The 19,931-nt window shown below is 42.3% G+C and overlaps 1 protein-coding gene across 4 annotated transcripts in view; it reads right to left on the bottom strand.

Annotated features, from left to right (window-relative positions):
* CACNB4 (calcium voltage-gated channel auxiliary subunit beta 4) overlaps positions 1–19,931 on the bottom strand; it is a 273,910-nt gene that overhangs the window by 139,861 nt on the left and 114,118 nt on the right. For 2 of the 4 annotated variants that reach the window (XM_017523207.2, XM_017523206.2), the window contains exon 1: positions 1,882–2,208. The exons of the other annotated variants lie outside the window; for them this stretch is intronic. Coding sequence is in view for 1 of the 2 variants with exons in the window: in XM_017523206.2 (XP_017378695.1) it covers positions 1,882–1,926 (45 nt within the window). In the remaining variant the exon portion in view is untranslated. Of the gene's footprint in view, positions 1–1,881; positions 2,209–19,931 lie in introns of those variants that run through there. 4 annotated transcript variants of the gene reach the window in all.

Genomic DNA, 19,931 nt, shown 5'->3' with positions numbered 1-19,931 from the left:
TCCCCTCTGATTTATGTGACACGGTTTCAGTCCCTCCCACCTGAAAGCCTCCCATACTCTCACTCAGGATTGGCCAGATGCCCATCTCTACTCCTCAGGTTTCCCACCTTCCTCATCTCCACGGATGTGCACAGCCCGGAGGATGTCAGCCTGCTGGCCACCACTGAGTCACCAGGAGTACAGCACTGCAGTACCTAGCACTACCCTCCATCAACTACCGCCACTGAGTCAAGTCACTGCACCTTCACTTCCCACCCTACAGGAAAACTCAACTGTCCTGTGAGACTGGACCCAAAGGCAAAATTAAAAAAAAAAAATGTTTTCATACTTATAATGGCTCCCCTCTGAACCAGTGCATCTGAAATTTATACAGTTCTGGAGAACAAGGAGCTGGATACCTTAGTTCCTATCCAACTCTTCACAGCAGCCAGTTTCTAAAGGCATTTCTAAACGATGCCAGTTCACTTCAGTGCAATATCCTGCCTGCCCAAGTTGAAAATCAATGGCTGAAAAGAAAACTTAGAATTCGCAAGGTATCATAGGTTTCATAACTGAGTGTGAAGAGAAGGGGTAGAAGAAATGATCAGGCCTTCTGAAGAGCCCAGCCCGGGAAGCTGGCTTACTCAACTCCTGTAATTGCCTTTGCCATTTCCCCATCCCACCTGCAAGTGTGGACCTTCTTGATTTCAGCCGCCAATGTTTTGAACTACAGTCCCTTGCAATACACTGACAGTCTGATTATTTACGAGCACGTTGAGCAACATGCAGAGAGACTTTGTGGAAACAGAGTTAGAGTTAGAGCAAACACACAGACAGGATGGAAAAATGGAATGCCTTAACAGAACTGAGGATTTCTATCTTTCATGGATAGCGCATCATTTGACATATACGTCTGCATTGACGTATACCACAGGGGTTTTGTTGTTGTTGTTGTTATAACCTGTGTATTTGGTGGTTTAGCCAGAGAATCTTATATAACACACTCCTGTTTCAAATGTAGCAACATGTATGGCACTGCACTCACATAAAATTCAGACTCCCCACAGCACTTCCCATTAACCACCCCCAACCATCTACCTTGCAAGGTTTCTGTGTATTGATGAAAAAAATAGGAACTACCACCAGCAAGAGTCAAAAGAAAGATTCCATTAACAGCTTTACCTTATATTCAAAAGCTAGCATTCTATGGTATGATTTTATGGATTTCAGAAAATTATTTTATCCTGATTTTAATAGATTGCATGAGCCTGACCTAGGGGGGAAAAGGAGCCCAGTTCTCTAAACCAAAACACACGTGAGTCTACTTCACTCTTCCAAGGTGGAGTATAGGAACACTGCCCACTGCCTCTGCACTGGGGTGCCTGATGGCCACAACCCTTGCATCTGATTTCCTTAACAAAGAAGCAGTAGATCTGCACTGCTTGTTTGGCCAGAAAGTACATAATAATACAGCTAGAGCTTAGGAACTTCCATTCATGCTAGCTCAACAAACAATGTATATTATATAATGAATAAGGCTTTTCTACGGACCCTGCTATTGGAAAACACAGGCACTTTCTGCATAGTTTAAACCAGTCTACAAGGAGCAGTTACCCCTGGTGAGATCAGACGTGGACCCGGTAAGGTATAAATTCAAGCAGCCTACACTCTTAGATGCTTTGCCATCGCCCTCATTTCTTTACTGCTTGACAATAAATAATTTCAGTTACCTATAAACTACATAGAGAACATTTACAAAGCAGTCAGCAAGCCCCAGAATGATGTTAGCTTTCTGCTCCATGTTCCCTGCGTTGCCTAAGAAATAAGGGAGGGGGGGTGGAGGGAATAGTGGGAGGAGGAAGAGGAGGAGAGAGGGAATTAGCTATCTATGAAAATACTTACAGCCTCCGAGTCTTCAATTCCATGCAGGTACAAATTGTCATACATGGAGGTCTGATAATCCAGAACACCTCTTTCAAGGCAAAAACAAAATTGCTGCAGAAACCACAGCTAGAGCTTAAAGAGAAAAGGCCTGTTTGGGAAAACTGCGCCTGCCTTATCAATTCCTGTGGATTTACCAGGCAAGATGCTATTCATTCACATCCCACAGGGTGAGGTTATCCCCAGAGGCAGTCCAGACCTGGCATTTTATCTGCCTTCCCAGTACAGAGCACAAAAAGCAAAACCCTTCCTCAACCACAGACTGGTGACTGAGCTAGGAAAGCGGCCGCTGATTGGCTCGGCTTCCCTGCTTCAGTCAGCTGAAGAGCGTTCCCTCGGAGAGTGGAGCATCCTACCCAGCAAAGAGCTGCTTCCTGTTTCGCCTGTATTGTTAGTTCTACAATAAACACTTATCAATATCCAAACGGCTGTGTGGAATGTTTGGAAAGGCAGACTATTGAATACTCCAAACACAACTGCTCATCTTCTTAATTAAATTCACAATTGGAGAGGGAAGCAAAGGGAAGATTTTATTTTCAGAGAAATCATGTAAAGACAGGTAAACAGATACTCATCTCATCCAGCATCTGTAATTAACAGACGCATTTAAGTCAAAAGGGCAATGAGTCATAAAAAAATTTTTTAAGCCCAAGGTGAAGAAAAAAATGACTAGAATAAACAGATGGTAAGATTTCTTGTGGGAATTTCTATAGTCAAAGTTTTCAATATTCTCACTGGCGTCTCTCTGCCTCACTGGTAAAAATATAGCTCTGTGTCCCAACTGGTGAAGTTTGAAAAGGGAGCCAAAAACCTCTCAACTTTTAGATGCAAATTTTTTAGTGCTCTTCAGTTGAATTTTTAATCAACTTTAAGCAACGGCCAATGTTTTCATGTAAATTCTTTATCACCTTCCCACGCATAAATCTTGATGATTCTGAAAGGGCATTGATCTTTTCTCCAAAACCCAAATAGAAACGTCCTGCTCCCTCCCCCTGCTGCTGCCACACCACAACTCAGGTTGACCTAGGACAGGTCCCACATCGCAGCAGCCTAGCATGGAGTTTCTCTAGGTACTTAGAGCTTTCTGGTCAACCAATAAGAAAAAGCTACAGCTTTGAAACAGGAAAGCTTTATAGCCCACTCTAAAAGAAGCCAGCTAAGTTCAGGGGGACAAAGAAGCCGGTGAGGGACAAAGAACATATTTTAGAGAAGCTGTGTGACTGACTGGGTAAGTCATGACCCAGAAACTCAGAGGCTCTGAGTCCCCTGTATCAGCTTCACCACTAATTGGTCAGATGACTCTAGACCAGTCAGTCACCACCCCGATGAGCTCTGGTTTCTTCACCCACCAAAATGAGGTAAGAAATAACTTAGGGAAAGAACTCTGCAAATCTAAAGTGCAACATAAACACTTACCATTGAGAAGCTGCTTTGTCAGCCAGAAGGCATTGGCTGCAGTTCATGGGAGCTCAGCACAGGAGTAACTGGCTGGCCTTGGACCTAGGAAAGGAGGCCTGTCCTTCCAGCCAGTAGCTCTGAAAAGCGTAACTCTTAAAGGAACAAACTTGAATCAAAAATAATAAACAACACAAGGGCTACAACTGCTGAGCAGAGCACAGTTCTTCCAGGTCTGTGCTGACCCGTTCATGTCTTTCCATCAGAGTTGCACACCTTGGGAGTGGCATCAATACTCAGTCCGCTTCCAAATACAAATGATGACCAGGAGACTCTGCTGTCCTTCAGAATCCCAAAATGTAGAGTTCATACAGATTGTCACCTCTGAGACTGTGCCCCCATGGAGGGAGGACAGCAGCAGAGGTTGAGTGCAGTCAATGGGATTCCATAGAGAGAAACCCAGTGCTGGCTCTACCTGTCAACAAGGATGCATGTCGGAGCAAGTCCCTACCCAGGTGGAACCTCGGTTCCCTCTCCCATACAACAAGAGGACCGGATCAAAGGGCTGCTGTGCTCAAATTCATGGGTCAGACTCTTATTTCAACTAACTCTCTAATACAGCCAGATGATATTTCATCCAGAATCAACAGAAAACTGAGACAAGGGGGTCTCTTTTTCTCTTAAATTCTCCAGACCATTTCCCTACTTTACCACCTCAATTGCAAGTACAGGTGTTCCCCGATTGTGTTAAAATGGACATCTAAATTAACGGGAGAAGACACAGGCAGCCCACTTTCACAATTCATCAAGATGAGAGAAATTGTTCCCAATTGAAGAAACTACATAGCTCAGCTCTTCTGTGGATGGCTGCTGTGGAGTGCTCTCTATGGCCAATCTGAGGGCCTAAAGGAAGTTTTAAAGAGCAGGGGCTCACTTTACAGTACCCTAATGCATGAAGTCAGTCAGTGACTGGGGCAGGATGTTAGCAGGGAGGCACTGGATCACATACTAGCCTGTGGGTGCCGCTACACCCAACCCCCTCTAAGAACAGATGTGAAGCAGGGGCAGCCTGGCTCTGCCTGCTTCCCAGGAAGTCAGAAATATGCTGGACTCAGCATCACAAACTGTTTAAGAGGTGGGAGAACACCAAGAGTCGCCTTAGCTGGCCCTTTCAGTGCCTAGAAAGGTTCAATTACTTTATTCAAAGCCATATGTCCTATACTGGAGTGTCCCTTCCCCACTTCCTCCTTGATAGAGTTTTCAAGATGAGGGGCAGTAGGAGAGTTCCCAAGAGGAATCTGGTGAAATACGGAGAAGTCACTTTGGTGGGGAAACTCCTATTTTTCTGACCCCTTTCCATTCTAAAAAGTTATCCAATCAGAAGTCATTTTGTTCACCCACAGCTGATAACTAAATATCAGATCACGAGTTGGGCAGTCTTCTCTTAGAGTCTGGATCTACACAGAATCAGCACCTCACCTGTGAATTACCTAAGGGTTTCAACCCAATACTCGAGCTAAGGAACCCCAGTGAGACACTCAGCTCTGAACCTCTGCAAACAAACTCTAAGAAGTTCCAGAAAAGTGAGCTCAGAACTCTAGAAAGATCTTAGCACTGACTATCTCTGTCCCAAGCTTCTCTAAACTGAGACCAGGCTGAGAAGTAGTGAGAGGTCCCTGGGAGTTTTCCGGCCTGTTTCAGATCACCTCCAGTCCCCAGGTTTTAGTAAAAGGATCTATGGATTCCAGCAGGTTCAAGTTTCTAGGGCCAAATTTCATAATTCACTGCAGCAGGAGGTGAAAAGCAACCAAGACACTGGCACCCTCTTGGTTTGGACTTTAACAGTTCTCCAGTTGAATGATGGTCAAGAAGACAAAAGAGAAACCACCCCGTTTCTGGCCTACTTCTCCCACCTGAGGTTACCTGAGGTTACAGCAAGAACAAGTCTTGTGTTGGTGCTTCCCAGAAACCCACCTACCTTTCATTACTGAATAGCCTCCAAAACTACATAGCCTCCAGGAGGCTGCCTCCAATTCTGAGGTTGCCCTGATGAATGTGTTTCTGACCCACCTCTTTTCCAGTTATCTCTCATTATGATCAACCATTCAAAGTCAAAACAGCCTATGAAAAAGCATCGTCTCTATGATTCTGTGTTTATAAATGCCACATGATTCATAATGGGGAAGGTGTCCTTGCAATTGACAAATGCCTCAACTGAGCTCAGTTTAGTGGAGGAAATGGCATGGCCCTCAACAAATTAGAAAAGCTCTATTTTGTATCACAAGGTAACATTATTTTCAGTTAGTTTTCATGAACTTCAAACTTAGGGATATAAATATATGTCCCTTTTCCTTACCCAGTGCTGGGTTTTGTCATAGAGCAAACCCATGAAATTGACAGTAGAGTACCAGGGATAAGTATTTCTGTTTTCCATTTGTTTGGGCAGAGAAGAGAGAAAAGCCAAAAGTGAGATGATTAGCTATGAGATTTAGATAGCCATGATCAAGACAACCAGTGAAGATTAAGAAGCAAAAGGCAATTTTGATTCTAATTTTCCACTTAAATTTCTCGGGAATTTAACTTTTCAAGGCTGATGTAGCTGTGTTCTATAGCAGAACTGCAAGAGCGCAGAGAAGAGACAAAGGAATAATGCTCAGCCTCAGCCAAGGCTAGCACTTTTGTTGGCTGTATGGGCTAGAACAGAAGCCCAAGGTCTTTGTTTGCCAGTTCAGCCTTGGGAATTATTTTGTTCTTTGTTTTTGTTTAAATTTTACTAAGTGACTACATTGTCCCAGATGACTTTTCTCATCTTCCGCTCTGCAAGTAATACCACTCCACTCCTTTGCCTCTAGAAATCTGTGTGGCATTGGAAGGATGAATATCATACCCCTGTTTCCTCCCTGGAGCCCATGAGACAGGTGGTAGCAACAGGGCAGACAAGTGAATAAAAACAAAACAAACACAAAACTACGGCAATAGATTCCAATTCTAGTATCCTCTGCTGTAGTTCTCTGAGGTTGAACTTAGACCTTACCACCTAGGCTGGCATGTCCGGAGTCTCTCAGGGCCCCATCTATACCATGGAGATAATAGTTTTGAAATTAGCGAGTTAAGATATGAAAGATACATAGGAGGCAGCATGGAAGAATTGGCCTTTTTAATTTTTTTAAGGCCAGTAGTATGGAATCAGGAAAGCCCAAACTGCGCAGCTCCAAGCACCCCATGCACCCCGTGTGAATGGTCCTCCCTATGATGTGTAACAGGAATACCACGAACCAAGGTGGTGATGAGCAGGGACCCTGGAGCTGGTTGCCTGAATATCCCAGCTGTGCCACTTCCCAGCAGGGTAACACTCAGCAAGCTACTCTGCCTTCCTGTGCCTCCATTTCCTCACTTACAAAATGAGGATTCTATCAAGAAGACTGCGCAGATTAAAAGCCTTGGTCTAATAAAATGCTCGGATGGGTGCCTGGCACCAACGGTGCTCCACAAGCACTGGGCTGCTGTGGTGATTCTCATGCTGCCTCCTATGTATATTTCATATCTTAACTCATTAATTTCAAAACCATTATCTCCCTGGTATAGATGGGGCCCCAAGAGACTCAGGACATGCCTAACTAGGTGGTAAGGTCTAAGTTCAGCCTCAGAGAACTACAGAAGAGGATACTAGAAGTGGAATGTATTGTCTGGAGTTTTTTGTTTTGTTCTCCGCCTGGGCTCTGGCCTGAAGCCCTCGTGCCCCTGCCTCTGGGATGGGATTCCTAACCCTTGCCCCTGATGCTGCCCTGGTCCTCTCAATCCCATCTAAGTCTCAGGTCTCAGCCACCAGAGCTGAGCCCAGCATCCTGCCTCCTGCTGCCCTCCTACCTTCATGCCAGCTCCTGCTGGCTGCCTACCTGCTCTATCTGGCCAGGCTGACTGCTCCTCGTGCCAAGGCTGTCATGCTTGCCCAGACCTCCTCCACCTCCTGACAGCTCCCCCGCCCTTAGCCGCCCCACTGAACTCTGCATCTTTCCTCTGTACCTGGGTGTACCCAGTGCTCTCCCACTGGCCTCCTCAATTGCTTGGCCTCTTGCTCCATCACCCCCTACCAGCCACTCCTGAACTCTTCCACCCTGTCACAAACCACTGCCCAGAACACCGTCCCCATGAAAATCCTGTAACCAAATGCTATGCTGGTTCATGCCAAAGAGGCAAGAAAAGAAGAAGAACAGCAGAGAGAAACAAGCAGAGACAGGGATAAAGAGGCAGAGACAGAAAACCCTAGCGATGCGCAGAAGAAGAGTGAATATATGGATCAGCTCCCCTCCTCCCTGCCACTCTTGATGGCTTCAGGAAAAATAATACTTCATAATTCATAAGACAGTGAGTGTAGGTAAGGTAAAAAAAAATTCCCATGGCCTATTCAACTTGCCAGAAAATGACAGATCCCTCCCCATGATTGATGTATTACTCAGAAAGCTCTCACTTTCTGAAATTTCAGTTAAAAAAAAAAAAAAAAAGAGCCAATCTTTTGGAAAAAACATTCCATAAAGCCACAATTTTCATGAATGCTACACAACTTTACTTTCCACTGTTCTCCAAAACGAACCTAGGACACTAGTTCAGCTGGTCACCTTCCTATTGCCTACATATCATTTAGCTGATATTACTATCAGTGCTAATATACCCATTACAGCTTTGAATTGTTGACTGGTCCACAATTCAAAGAGAGGCTGGGATGTGAAGATCATTGAGACATGATGGCATCTCCCTGGGGACAGACAGGGATGGCATGGCAGCAACACTGGAGATCCCAAAGACAGAAATTGAACAAAGGAGAGGGTTGCAATCAAAGTGCTCACATTTTGAGAAGCTCTGATGAGAGCCAGAGAGTAATTTGATTCCTTATCTGCAAAGCTTCAGCAGGAGTGGGAGGCAGGAAAGGGGGAAGGAAAGGAACAGTGTCGCTCACAGAGCAGGGCAGAAATGAATCAGCCACCAACTTACTACTCAGCCGTGGGCAAACCACCTCCTCAAAAGGTGGGACTCCTTCAGTTCCATGACTCCAGATTTGCCGTAAAGAGTAAACAAAACTGTTTAACGTAAAATTAGTTAAACTTTGTTTTCTATTTTGTTACTGCTTTTAGGTAACAATTTATGTTTTTTCCCTCCCAGGAGTTTTTCTCTCTGATTCGATAACATGATTAGTAATAAACATCCATAAATGCTTGTTTAGCGCCTAATATTTCCTATAAACAAAAATCAATCAGCTCCAATTCAAAATCTTTCAATGGCCTCCCACTGAAAAACCCAAATCCTTAACAAGGTCTGTTGTGCAGTGTGGCCCTAACACTTCTCTTCTCACAGCCCTTATTTTGCATGCCTTTCCCCTTCACTCTCTCCAAGCTGTCCTTCTTGGACACATCACACCCCTTCCCACCACTGGGCTTTGTTGCTTCTGAGCCCTTTGCCTAGAACCCCACAACTCCCCCGAGTCCACCCACATTGGCTTGCATTAGTGCAATTGATGAATTAATAGCTGTCTCTTAAATGTGAGCTCTGTGGGGAGAGAGACCAGGATATCTTTGTACACACCATTATATTCCCACTGCCTAGCACATGGGCTTTCCACAAGTACATGAATAATTCATGATGGCCCTGAGCTCCTTGGCTACTTCTGTACTTTGGTTGACAAAACAGCACAGCAACTGGCAAAAGAGCTCACAAAGTGAAATGTGGGTAGTTTTTTAGAGCTAAGGAAACCTAGAACATAAGCATCCCTAGAGGGTCCCTACCAAACTGTCCTCATGCTCTGGTTGGGACACAATGGTCCTGTTCAGGTTCAGATTTTTACAAACTCAATAATCTAGTGTGACATAGAGTTGTTTTAAGAGAGTCTTTATTTCAAGGGAAACATCATTTATAATGCATTGATAGAGTTTTTGGTTCTTGTTTTTTTGGTTTTGAGGACAAGACCCCATGATCTTTCCTACTTCATACTTTGCACAAGATGTCCCCTCTGTTGGGGAGGCCGCCTTCACTCTGTCCCCTACCCCTGACTGCTATTTGGTGAACTCATTCCTTCTTTAAGGTCAAATGTAACTGTCACTAACTTCCCCAACCTCTCAGACATTAGCCAATCCTTCTCCTATACTCCCATAACACTCTATCTCCCCTACCTCTACCGGTGGGCAAATCACATAATCGTGTAATTCTTTCATTACAAGATGAACAGCTCAAGAGCAAGAACCATGTCTTACTCAGCTTCACATCCCACATGCTTCATTCCCTAGAAGATCCTCAACAAACATTGGTGACAGGAATTGAACAGCAAACATGAAAAGAAAACTCACACACTGTGAGCCTTGGTGTCCTTGCCTCCATCATAACGCACACAGCCTAGTCTAGTAGATATTTGAGACCTTAGAGTCAGTCAGTGAGCCAAGGAATCTGTGAGGTCAATTTCAGAGCTGCTGTGGATTTAGAAAACAAACACAAAATGGAAACTGCTGTCAGGAATTCAGGTCTGAGTGGAACTCCTGTCGGTGGTAGGGGCTCTTCTTGGGTGGAATCTGTGGGAAGAGAGGATATTGGTAGATAATGGGTAGGTGGTAGTATGAAGATCCTGGGGTATTTTCCTCAGAATATATTTTTGGAGAAACATGCATTACCTTTGAAAGACTGTGCTGAACATGTGTCCCTTAAAGGCAGGAACTATGTTTTACTCATCTTGTTGATATACCCCTCTCTGATGCAGTGCCTATTGCAATAACTTAAAAATAGTTGAAGTTTAATAACTACATGGCAAAAAGCCAGCTAAGCGGTATAATATAATCTTCACAGTACAGCATTCACTGAAGAAACTACATGTCTCAAGTACCAGGCACCAGGCATGCTAGAACCTCAACAAGGGAGTAGAAAAATCTTGCTGACTCTAAAATACCGCACTTAGAGTAGTGACACTCATTCTAGATCCCTCCTAAAATCTAAAGCTTTTAAAGTACCGCTAGACATGGGTAGGATTGTCTCAGTCAATGGATTAGTCTAAGCCCTCAGGTTGCAAGTTTTCAGTTTCTGCAACATGGTGTCAGGTCTGGAGAAAATGAAGGTTTGAGCGCACACTGCTGAACTTTGAGCCCTCTGTTATTCTAGGTGGCAGAGATGACTAAAAGCCCCAGTATTCTTTCTCCATTTCCTCCATTTAGCAATAAGCCCTTCCACTTTCAATTTTAGCAAGGCTAAAATTTTGTAAGGTTCTTCAACTAGAAACTATACCTCACAGCTTCCCTTGCAACTAGATGTGACTGTGTTCTTGCCAATATAATAGGAGTGAAAGTTATGTGTCCAGTTTACACATTACATCCTTAACAAGGTACTGACTGTACTAACTACCTACCATATACTCTCTTCACATTCCTTTTGATGAGGTGCTGATGAAACAACTTCCACCATACAGATGAGGACCTCACCTTAAGGATGAAAAATTAGTAGGATAAAGAAGCTTCTGCATTCTGCATTGTTAGATGAAAGAGAAAGGCATTTCCATCTTATTTTGGCAAATTTATTTAGGCATCTCTTGTTGTAGTGGCTCAACCTGACTAATACCAGCTATAAAAGTAAAAATATTGAGGTCATTAGAATAGGAATAAAGGCAACCAGAGAAATAGTACAGAAGGTAAGAAGTGGACTCAGGAAAAAAAGACCTCACCAAGTTATATCATTTCTTCTAATTTTCCTTTCATGAAATGCTGACAACCCAAGATAGTGGCATGGGACAGCAAATCTCCACCTAAACCCATCATCCCCATTAAAAACAGAACACTGCTATGCACATGTCAGCCTGCTTACTTTCTGAAACCAAAGACTAGGGACCAAAACAAAACGTTTGTGAACTAAAAACACATACACAGATAAATCTTCAACTCTATTGAGTTTTTGAGTGTAAGTAGATCATTACAAAGAGAAAACTATCTACCACCTTTCAGCCAAGTCCATTAGTAATTCCTCNAACCCATCATCCCCATTAAAAACAGAACACTGCTATGCACATGTCAGCCTGCTTACTTTCTGAAACCAAAGACTAGGGACCAAAACAAAACGTTTGTGAACTAAAAACACATACACAGATAAACTGCCAATTTTACACAGCTTTTTCAAAGGCCAAATGAATTCAAAGAAAAATCTTCAACTCTATTGAGTTTTTGAGTGTAAGTAGATCATTACAAAGAGAAAACTATCTACCACCTTTCAGCCAAGTCCATTAGTAATTCCTCATGAAGATTTGGATTTTTGATGTAATTTCTCTTAGTTCTCAGTCTGTTTGATCATTTCCTTTGCAGTACTGGATGGAAAATTAGTTGGAGCACTAAGTAAAAAGCTTTTTCCCAAGAGGCACAAATGGAAACAAACTGAATTACTTGATCTAAATGCCAATTCTCAGAAGTGATTATTGCATCAAATATTCAAGGGAAATAACAATCATCTACATAGAAAACAATATAAATTTGCAGACAAATAATAAAAATAATATATATTGGTACTGATAGAAAATAGATGAGAATGTAAATCAATGATCTCTTATATTTGTAGGTATGTCTCATAAGTCCAAAAGTATTTTTTAAAAAAAAGTTAAGTAGGCCAGGCGCAGTGGCTCACACTTATAATCCCAGCACTTTGGGAGGCCAAGGCGGTGGATCACAAGGTCAAGAGATCGAGACCATTCCAGTCAACATGGTGAAGCCCCGTCTCTACCAAAAATACAAAAATTAGCTGGGCATGGTGTCTCACGCCTGTAGTCCCGGCTACTCAGGAGGCTGAGGCAGGAGAATTGCTTGAACCCAGGAGACAGAGGTTGCAGTGAGCCGAGATCATGCCACTGCACTCCAGTGTGGGTAACAAGAGCGAAAATCCATCTAAAAAAAAAAAAAAAAAAGTTAAGTATATAACTTTGGTCACACACACACACACACCCCACAGGGCTTTGCAAGTTGTTTAGTAATGCATTTTTCTTCATAACAGAAAATGAACTCTCAAATTTTTAAGATAGATTGAAGAATTTGAAATAGCAAGATCCAAATAAATCTTTCACAGCCACGTGTCTCACAGCACCCCTATAGTCGGTGGATTTCTGAACTTCGTGTGGGAGAGTCAGCTGTAAACACAACCTGATTCTCTGGTCTTTCTCTTTTAAACTGAGAACGACAACAGTATCACAATTTTTAAAAACACTAGTTTTTAAAAAATTATTTATAATAGCTCCTTCCTTTAAGTTATTCTTTCAACATCAAATTAGCTTTAAATAAATGCGTAACACCACAAGATAGTAAAGTAATAACTAGTTGGTCCAGAAGCATTATTGAATCATAATGCCCTCTACATTTCTTGGGCTCCTCTAACCAGACGTTGAAACCTACAAATTGCTTGAACACCGAGCAACTGTTTTAACATGGTTTGGAAATGCTAACGTGCAACGAAAGAGATGCTAACAAACACAAATGGTCCATTCCAAAAACCAAGGGGAAATTCATAAATACATTGTTACGGCTCTACACAGGCATAGGAAAAAGACTATTGATGGTAATCAGACGTACCTAACTTAATAAGAAATTATGAGCTTTTCTCAACCAAGTACTTTTTGAGCTTTCCATGAAAGTCTGGACTAAAAATGACAATGTCAGGCAGATGGCTTGTGGGCCTCAACTAATACAGGTTCACTTTTGAAAGAGATATCTTCTAGAATATTAACATGTTAACCAACACAGCAGCTTTGGGAATCGTTATCCTATCCCAACCAAGCTTATCAACTTCTAAAGTTTGGGGAGAAGAACAAAAGGCCCAGAAGAAGAAAGTAATTTCATAACCGGTAGAGTCGTCCATTTCCTTTCACATTCAGCCTTTGATAATTGGATTATTTCATTTGACCATATGCTAGATAAACATAAACGAATCATGAAGATCCAAAGGGTTAGGAAATTTTCCTAAAATCACACAACTCTGAAGCCATAAGAGAATTGATGAAATATATTTTTCATTACATCCATCCTCATCAACTTGCCTCCTGCCACCTCTACAACATACTTCTCATACTTCATATTTCAGCCACTCATTACACTTTCCTCAAAACACATGCTTACAATCTAGCTTCCTGTTTCTTCTTATGCTTGAAAACAGCTTAAGCATTTTTCTGGTCTACTGAAGTTCTTCCTCAAATCTCTTCCCTTCACAGACCCATTCCCCTGTGTGAGATCTTCCACAGCCAATTCTTCCACAAAATATTTGCCTTTAAAGCATTTCTCATGAGTGTATCTTTTTTGCTGATTATAAAAGTAAAATATGTTTTTTAAAAAATGGTACTGTAGAAAACTTGGAAAATTCAAAAGAGTACAAAGGCAAGAATTAAAATTTGTAGTCTTACTGCTAAAATATGGTTACTGTTGATACTTTGGTCTTTTTCTATCTTTGTAGGCATTTTGTTTTACATCTAGAATATGCTATATGTAAAATTTGCACTCTGTTAGCAATAACAAGATAAGTGATCCCCCGCATTACTAAAAACTCCTCATAATTTATTACAATTACAAACTATTGCAACATATGGATGTACTTTGCAGTTTCTATTGTTTTGCACATATAAACAATGCTGGAATTCTATTAGTCTGCAGTTCAGATTATTTTCTTGGGCTAGATCCCCATATACCCTTGGGTCAAAGTATATGAATGTTTTTAAGCCTCTTGATCACACTGCCAAAGGCTGTACAGAAAAATGCTGCCAGTTTACATACCCATTAGCTCAATGTGAAGTGCTAGCTCTTAGCTTTATCACCAGCAATGTGACAAGGAGGGACCTAAGGGTCTAATTTTTTAATCTGTTAATTTGATATGCAAAAAAGTAGAATCCTACCACTGCTTCGATTTTCTTTTTTTTTTATTGCCAATGAACAAGAACGTGAATATACATAACGCTGCATTTTTTCATAAGTATATTTAACCTACTGTCCCTGAGTGAGGAATGTCCATTCACATCTAAATAACAGACACTGTGATGTTCTTGCCTCGAATCTCTTTTTGGAAAGTCTTACGATATTGGCACCTAAGGTAAGTGCTCTTGACAACAGCAGAAAATCTGAGTCACCTGTGGAGCTTTTGAAAAATCCATTTACACTCCAGAAACTCAAGCTCAGTAAAGGTTCTAGTATCTATATTTTCTAAAAATTCCAAAATCATTCTATTAGGCAAATGAATGAGACGACTGAGCTATGACTACCACAGTTAGATATCCTGTCTGGTGGATCAAAAAGCTGCTACATGCACTTCCTCAGGCATATGAAGAAGAGCATTAGTCCCTAAACTATCATTGTGCTCTATAGTACTGACCTTACATCTAATAAAGCACTTATTGACCTTGTGTAATCTACTTTCACAGAGTGACACAACAGTGCCCATTGCTGTTAGTCTCATTTCTAAGAATGCTCTTGTTTCATATGAAAAGACAGTAATCTAAACACTGATATGCCTTTTACTTACATACTCAGCACCTGGAAGAAATATTTATATAGTAGATAGAATAAGCACCTGGTTTGAATTTCCAAAATGGCTCTTTCCAACTCAAGGAGCATCTCTGTCTGTATTTTATGGGTCAGTGATAAGTGTTCATATTATTATTTACCAGTTTATAGTGAGGTTTACCAAGATGTGAAATGTCAGCTAACCCTTCAACCCAGCCCCAATCCCACTCCCATCTCTAAACCACCAATTATTCCACTCCATATTATTAAGCACCATATTAGAATCATCCATAGCTATTGATATTGGGGTCACATTTAGCATACTCATCAACCTCATAGAACCTGGGCTTAGGAAGTACCCTTGTCTCACTTTCAGAGCTAGGTTAGTTAACATTCTAATGAAGAAAAATATAGAGAGAAAAAAGAAGGCCTGGTATTAGAGAGAAAAGATCCCTTCATATCAGACTCTGGTACAACCCCATCTGGCCGGGACATGCAAGCATAACAGCAGCCTGAGCTCAGCCAGATCCTCCCAGCATTGCTTGGACTGACTGCCACCTCCAGACTAATACCTTACTGGGGCTGGGGGGAGTCACACACTGAATTATTACAAATCTTCAGTATAGGAAGTTCAGCAGGAGTTGCTTCAGAGATTCTTTCCCTCTCAGGTGCTCAGAGTGGTCCTCTCCTACCACCATAAAGAGCCCCTTCTGAAAGGAAGAGATGGAAGGAGAACACCAAGTGCTGACAACCAGTATGCTGTTGGGTCAAAGGCAAGAAGTAAACGGAATTCCTCAACAGATCCATTAGTGGAAAACTCATTCCAATTTTCCAACAAGAAAAATAATGGATGGATTTTCAAAATTAGATAAAGTATGAATCCAAATGAATTATTGTATGTGTTCTGCAGACAACCTCTGCAACATATCAGCACTATCATACCAACCACCTTGAGCTCTTGGTACAAATTAATTGGCAATACAGGTAATGGATAGGCTACTTGAACTTCAAAAATTAAGTCTTAATATGGCGATGATACTCTTTATGGTATACTACCACAGCTCAGCGGGGGGCAGCACTCCAATCTCTGGGCTTGGTTGAGTTAAGAGAGCACTCAGTTTCATCTGTTTATCTCTCTCCAGGGGCTATTTTGCCTGCCTTTGGATTGTCTCTACCATGGACATCATCCTCATAAAAGCCTCAAGACAGAAAAGCCTGGACATTCCTGAGCATAATAAATTGGAACGATAGATCCAAAAGAAAGGCACTTTGTTGACATTTTGAATTAAGTAAAAGAAACAAGCATTAACAAGTGTACCAAACTTGGTGACTGGAATTAACAAGCCAGGACACATATCCAAAAGTGTAATCACAAGGTCACACGTTCACACCTCAGCATTAGCTGTGTGTCACTGTGAATCGCCATGCCAGCACTTTCCCTCCTCTTCATTTTATTTTATTTTTCTAAATTTAGAGTCATTACAAATGCTGCTAACTCAGATAACTTAGTACCTATGCACAAGGAGAATGAATCACAGTTTCGATGTGACCCACCAATTTCAATGTCTTCCATTTGTATCTTTCCATTTCCAATGACAATATCTCAGTCACCATGTATCATTTTCTGGTGTTCATTCTTGAGGATTTATGCATCTGCATGAATTTGCCTGAAAAATCTCTACATATATTCATTAGAAACCGTATCCTTCCTTTTGAAAATGATTCCATTAAACAATTTTTATACTCCCATTTTCTTACCAAGTAATTTATCACCAACAGAAATATGTTTTTTAAGATCTGAAGCTTAAGATGAAAACACATTGTTAAAATGATCTAGAAGTCAAAGTAAATTAAAATTCTAATGGGAAGTTGTTACAAGTGATTAGCTATAAATTACTGTTACTGTCTTTTTATTTTTTTTTTCCAAAGGAAAGTCAAAAAGTGGGTAACAGTTGCAGCAAAGGATTAGACAAACCAGTCTCCTTACCCTAGGACGTGACTTCCACTACTAATCCCTCTAAATTTCTCTCTCAATTATTCATATTCACTCACATTCTCTACCCACTGAGCTTTCTAGGCTCTAAATGCCTCCAATTTTACCTAATACATCTGCCTTTCCTGTGCTTACTTCAGTCATATCCTGGTGGACTCTAAAAACCTTCCCCACCCTACACCAGAGTAGGTAATCAAATTATATATATATATCATGCGGCTGAGTGTGGTGACTTATGCCTGTCATTCCAGCACTTTAGGAGGCTGAAGGGGGTAGATCACAAGGTCAGGAGTTCAAGACCATCCTGGCTAACATAGTGAAACCCCGTCTCTACTAAAAATACAAAAATTAGCTGAGTGTGGTGGCACACACCTGTAATCCCAGCTACTCAGGAGGCTGAGGCAGGAGAATTGCCTGAACCTGGGATGCGGAGATTGCAATGAGCAGAGATGGTGCTACTGCACTCCAGCCTGGGTGACAGAGCGAGCCTCTGTCTCCAAAAAAAAAAAAAAAAATCAGGTAGAACAGTCTGATAGCCTTGGGCCTCTACTGGTCTCTCAACACTGCTGTTTTAGTTAGCTTGAGCTGCGATAAAAAAAAATATCATGGACTGGGTTGCTTAAACGACAAAGATTTATTTCTCTGAACTTTGGAGGCTGAGAAGTCCAAGACCACGGAGTCAGGGTCTGGGGAGGGCCCACTTCCTGGTTTGCAGAACCCCAACTCTACTGACACCTTGGGAGTTAGGATTTCAACCTATTAACTGAGGGGAGGGATCCTCTAGTGGTAGAGAGAGGGGGCTCTGTCGTAGCCTCCAGCGGTAGAGAGAGGGGGCTCTGTCGTATCCTCGAGTGGTAGAGAGAAGGGGATCTGTCGTATCCTCTACTGGTAGAGGGGGGGGCTCTGTCTTTCATAAGGACACTTAATCCCATCATGGGAGCTCACCCTCCGGGCGCAATCACCTCCCAAAGGCCCTACCTCCCAATACCATCACCTTGGGCGTTAGGATTTCAACCTATTAACTGAGGGGAGGGAGGCATAAGCAACTGCCCAGCACCCCTTCCATATCCATTATGAGTGTTTTCCCTCAATCCACAAAAGTCTTCACCAATTGCCTCAAGACTCCTACCTCATCTCTCTTCTTTTACCATTAGCAAATTATCCCACCCCCTACTCCACAAGAGGTGAATATGGAAACGGACATTTCCTCAATATTCTGTTTCACCCCAGAAATACCTCTTTCCATTCCATTTTGGTGGAAGAAGTATCTCTTCTTCTTCTAAGATTGATCTTCTCCCCGTGTTCAGAATCCCAATTTCTCTGGTCTCAATATGAACCTGGTTCCATATACTCTCTTGACTATAACTTCAACCCACACCTCTCTTTGAGCTGTCTGCCTTAACACATAAACACTTCAAAGAATAACAACGCTCCCCGGCCTTGCCTCTTCCAGCTACCAACATTTCTATCTGTCCTTCAGAGCCAACACTGAGAGAGTGCTTCTACACTCTGTCTTCATTTCTTCTCCATTTTTCATGTTTCAACCATCTGGCCTTTAGCTCTATCTCTGACTCAAACTGTACTTGCCAAGATTGCCAACGACCTCTTTGTTGATATTTCTGATAGAACCTAGTCTTATGTGACCCCTGACACTACTGACCTCCCTTCTGTTAGAAACTCTCCTGCCCCCTGGTTTCTATGGCAGGGCTCTCCATGGTTTCTCTTCTACTTCTCGGGTCATTCTTTCTTTCTTTCCTTTGTGGGCTCTTCACCCTCTGGCCATCTCTCAAATTTCATAGTTTCAACTCCTCTCCCTTAGCTTCAACTATGTTCCATCTTCTGATTATTCATAAATAAATACATCCAGTTCAAATATAGGTCTGAAGTTCTACAACCACATATGCAACTGCCTACCAGATCTCTCTCCTCAGATGTCCCATGGTCCAGATGTATTAGACTCAGCATGTCCAATAGTGAGCTCACCTCCACCTCCTTTGAAACCAAGTCCCTATATTCTAAAATAGAGTGATTACCGCCCCATTGTCCAATTTGAAAATTTGGGGGTCACCCTTGACTCCTCCCTTCCCCTCTCCACTGACTTTGTGTTCTGTTGGTTTTCCCCCAACCCTAACACCTTTTGAACCTCTCCTCTTTTTTTTCAGTTTCTACAGTTGAGGCTCACCCAATTTGTTCTCCACGACAGGCTCCTTACCAGTCTTCCTGCCTCCCCTTGTGTCCACCTCCCAAGTCCCATATATCTTTCCATCTGAATACCAAAATGTTCTACAAGTCCAGTCAGATGACTCTGTCGACACGACATCCATGGCACCTCCCTTTCTTTAAGATAAAACTTGAATTCTTTCAGGGATAAAGTACCAGCCACTTCTGGTGAGCGCAGCCTCATCTCTTGCCATAATTCCCTCACACAGCCCCCAGCCCTACCTCATTGTATCAAATTCTTGCACTTCTTGTCCTAGGTTTCTGAACACATTGAACCTTGTTCCTCAAAAACTATTTCACTGCCTAAATTCCTGCACCTAACTTTCTCCTACTAGTCATTCGAAAGTCAGCCCAGACACCTCACTTCCCTGCCAAAAGCACAACTCTCTGCAGTTAGAGATTACATGTCCCTCAGGTGCCAGAATGGCTTTTCCCACGACGACGCGCCCTCCTCACTCAGGCAACACCGTGAGCTCCAGGGGGGACAGAGACCGGGTCTTATACACTGTTGCTTCCTTCACCACTACCATACAGCCTGTTACATAGAAACCACCCCCCAATTTTTTAATAAAGAGTTCTGCAAATTCTGGGATGAATCTTGTGTTCAGTGAACACATCCTGATGTCTTTTACCTTCTGATTCTATCTAAAATACCACGGGCACAACTCTGACCAGAAGCCACGATTTCAACTGACTGACCAAAAAGGACAAGGAAGCAGTCAGTTAATTACCTTGGAAAGAAAGCGATGTCTGTATGCAGAGACTCTCCCAAGGAATGTGAGAATACTCAAAAAGTAGTTTAGGCCGGGCGCGGTGGCTCAAGCCTGTAATCCCAGCACTTTGGGAGGCCGAGGCGGGTGGATCACGAGGTCAAGAGATTGAGACCATCCTGGTCAACACGGTGAAACCCCGTCTCT

This window comes from Cebus imitator, unplaced genomic scaffold (assembly GCF_001604975.1).
Source record: "Cebus imitator isolate Cc_AM_T3 unplaced genomic scaffold, Cebus_imitator-1.0 Scaffold27, whole genome shotgun sequence".
In the NCBI taxonomy this organism is placed as follows: domain Eukaryota; kingdom Metazoa; phylum Chordata; class Mammalia; order Primates; family Cebidae; genus Cebus; species Cebus imitator.
This window is presented reverse-complemented; position numbering and strand designations above follow the sequence as displayed.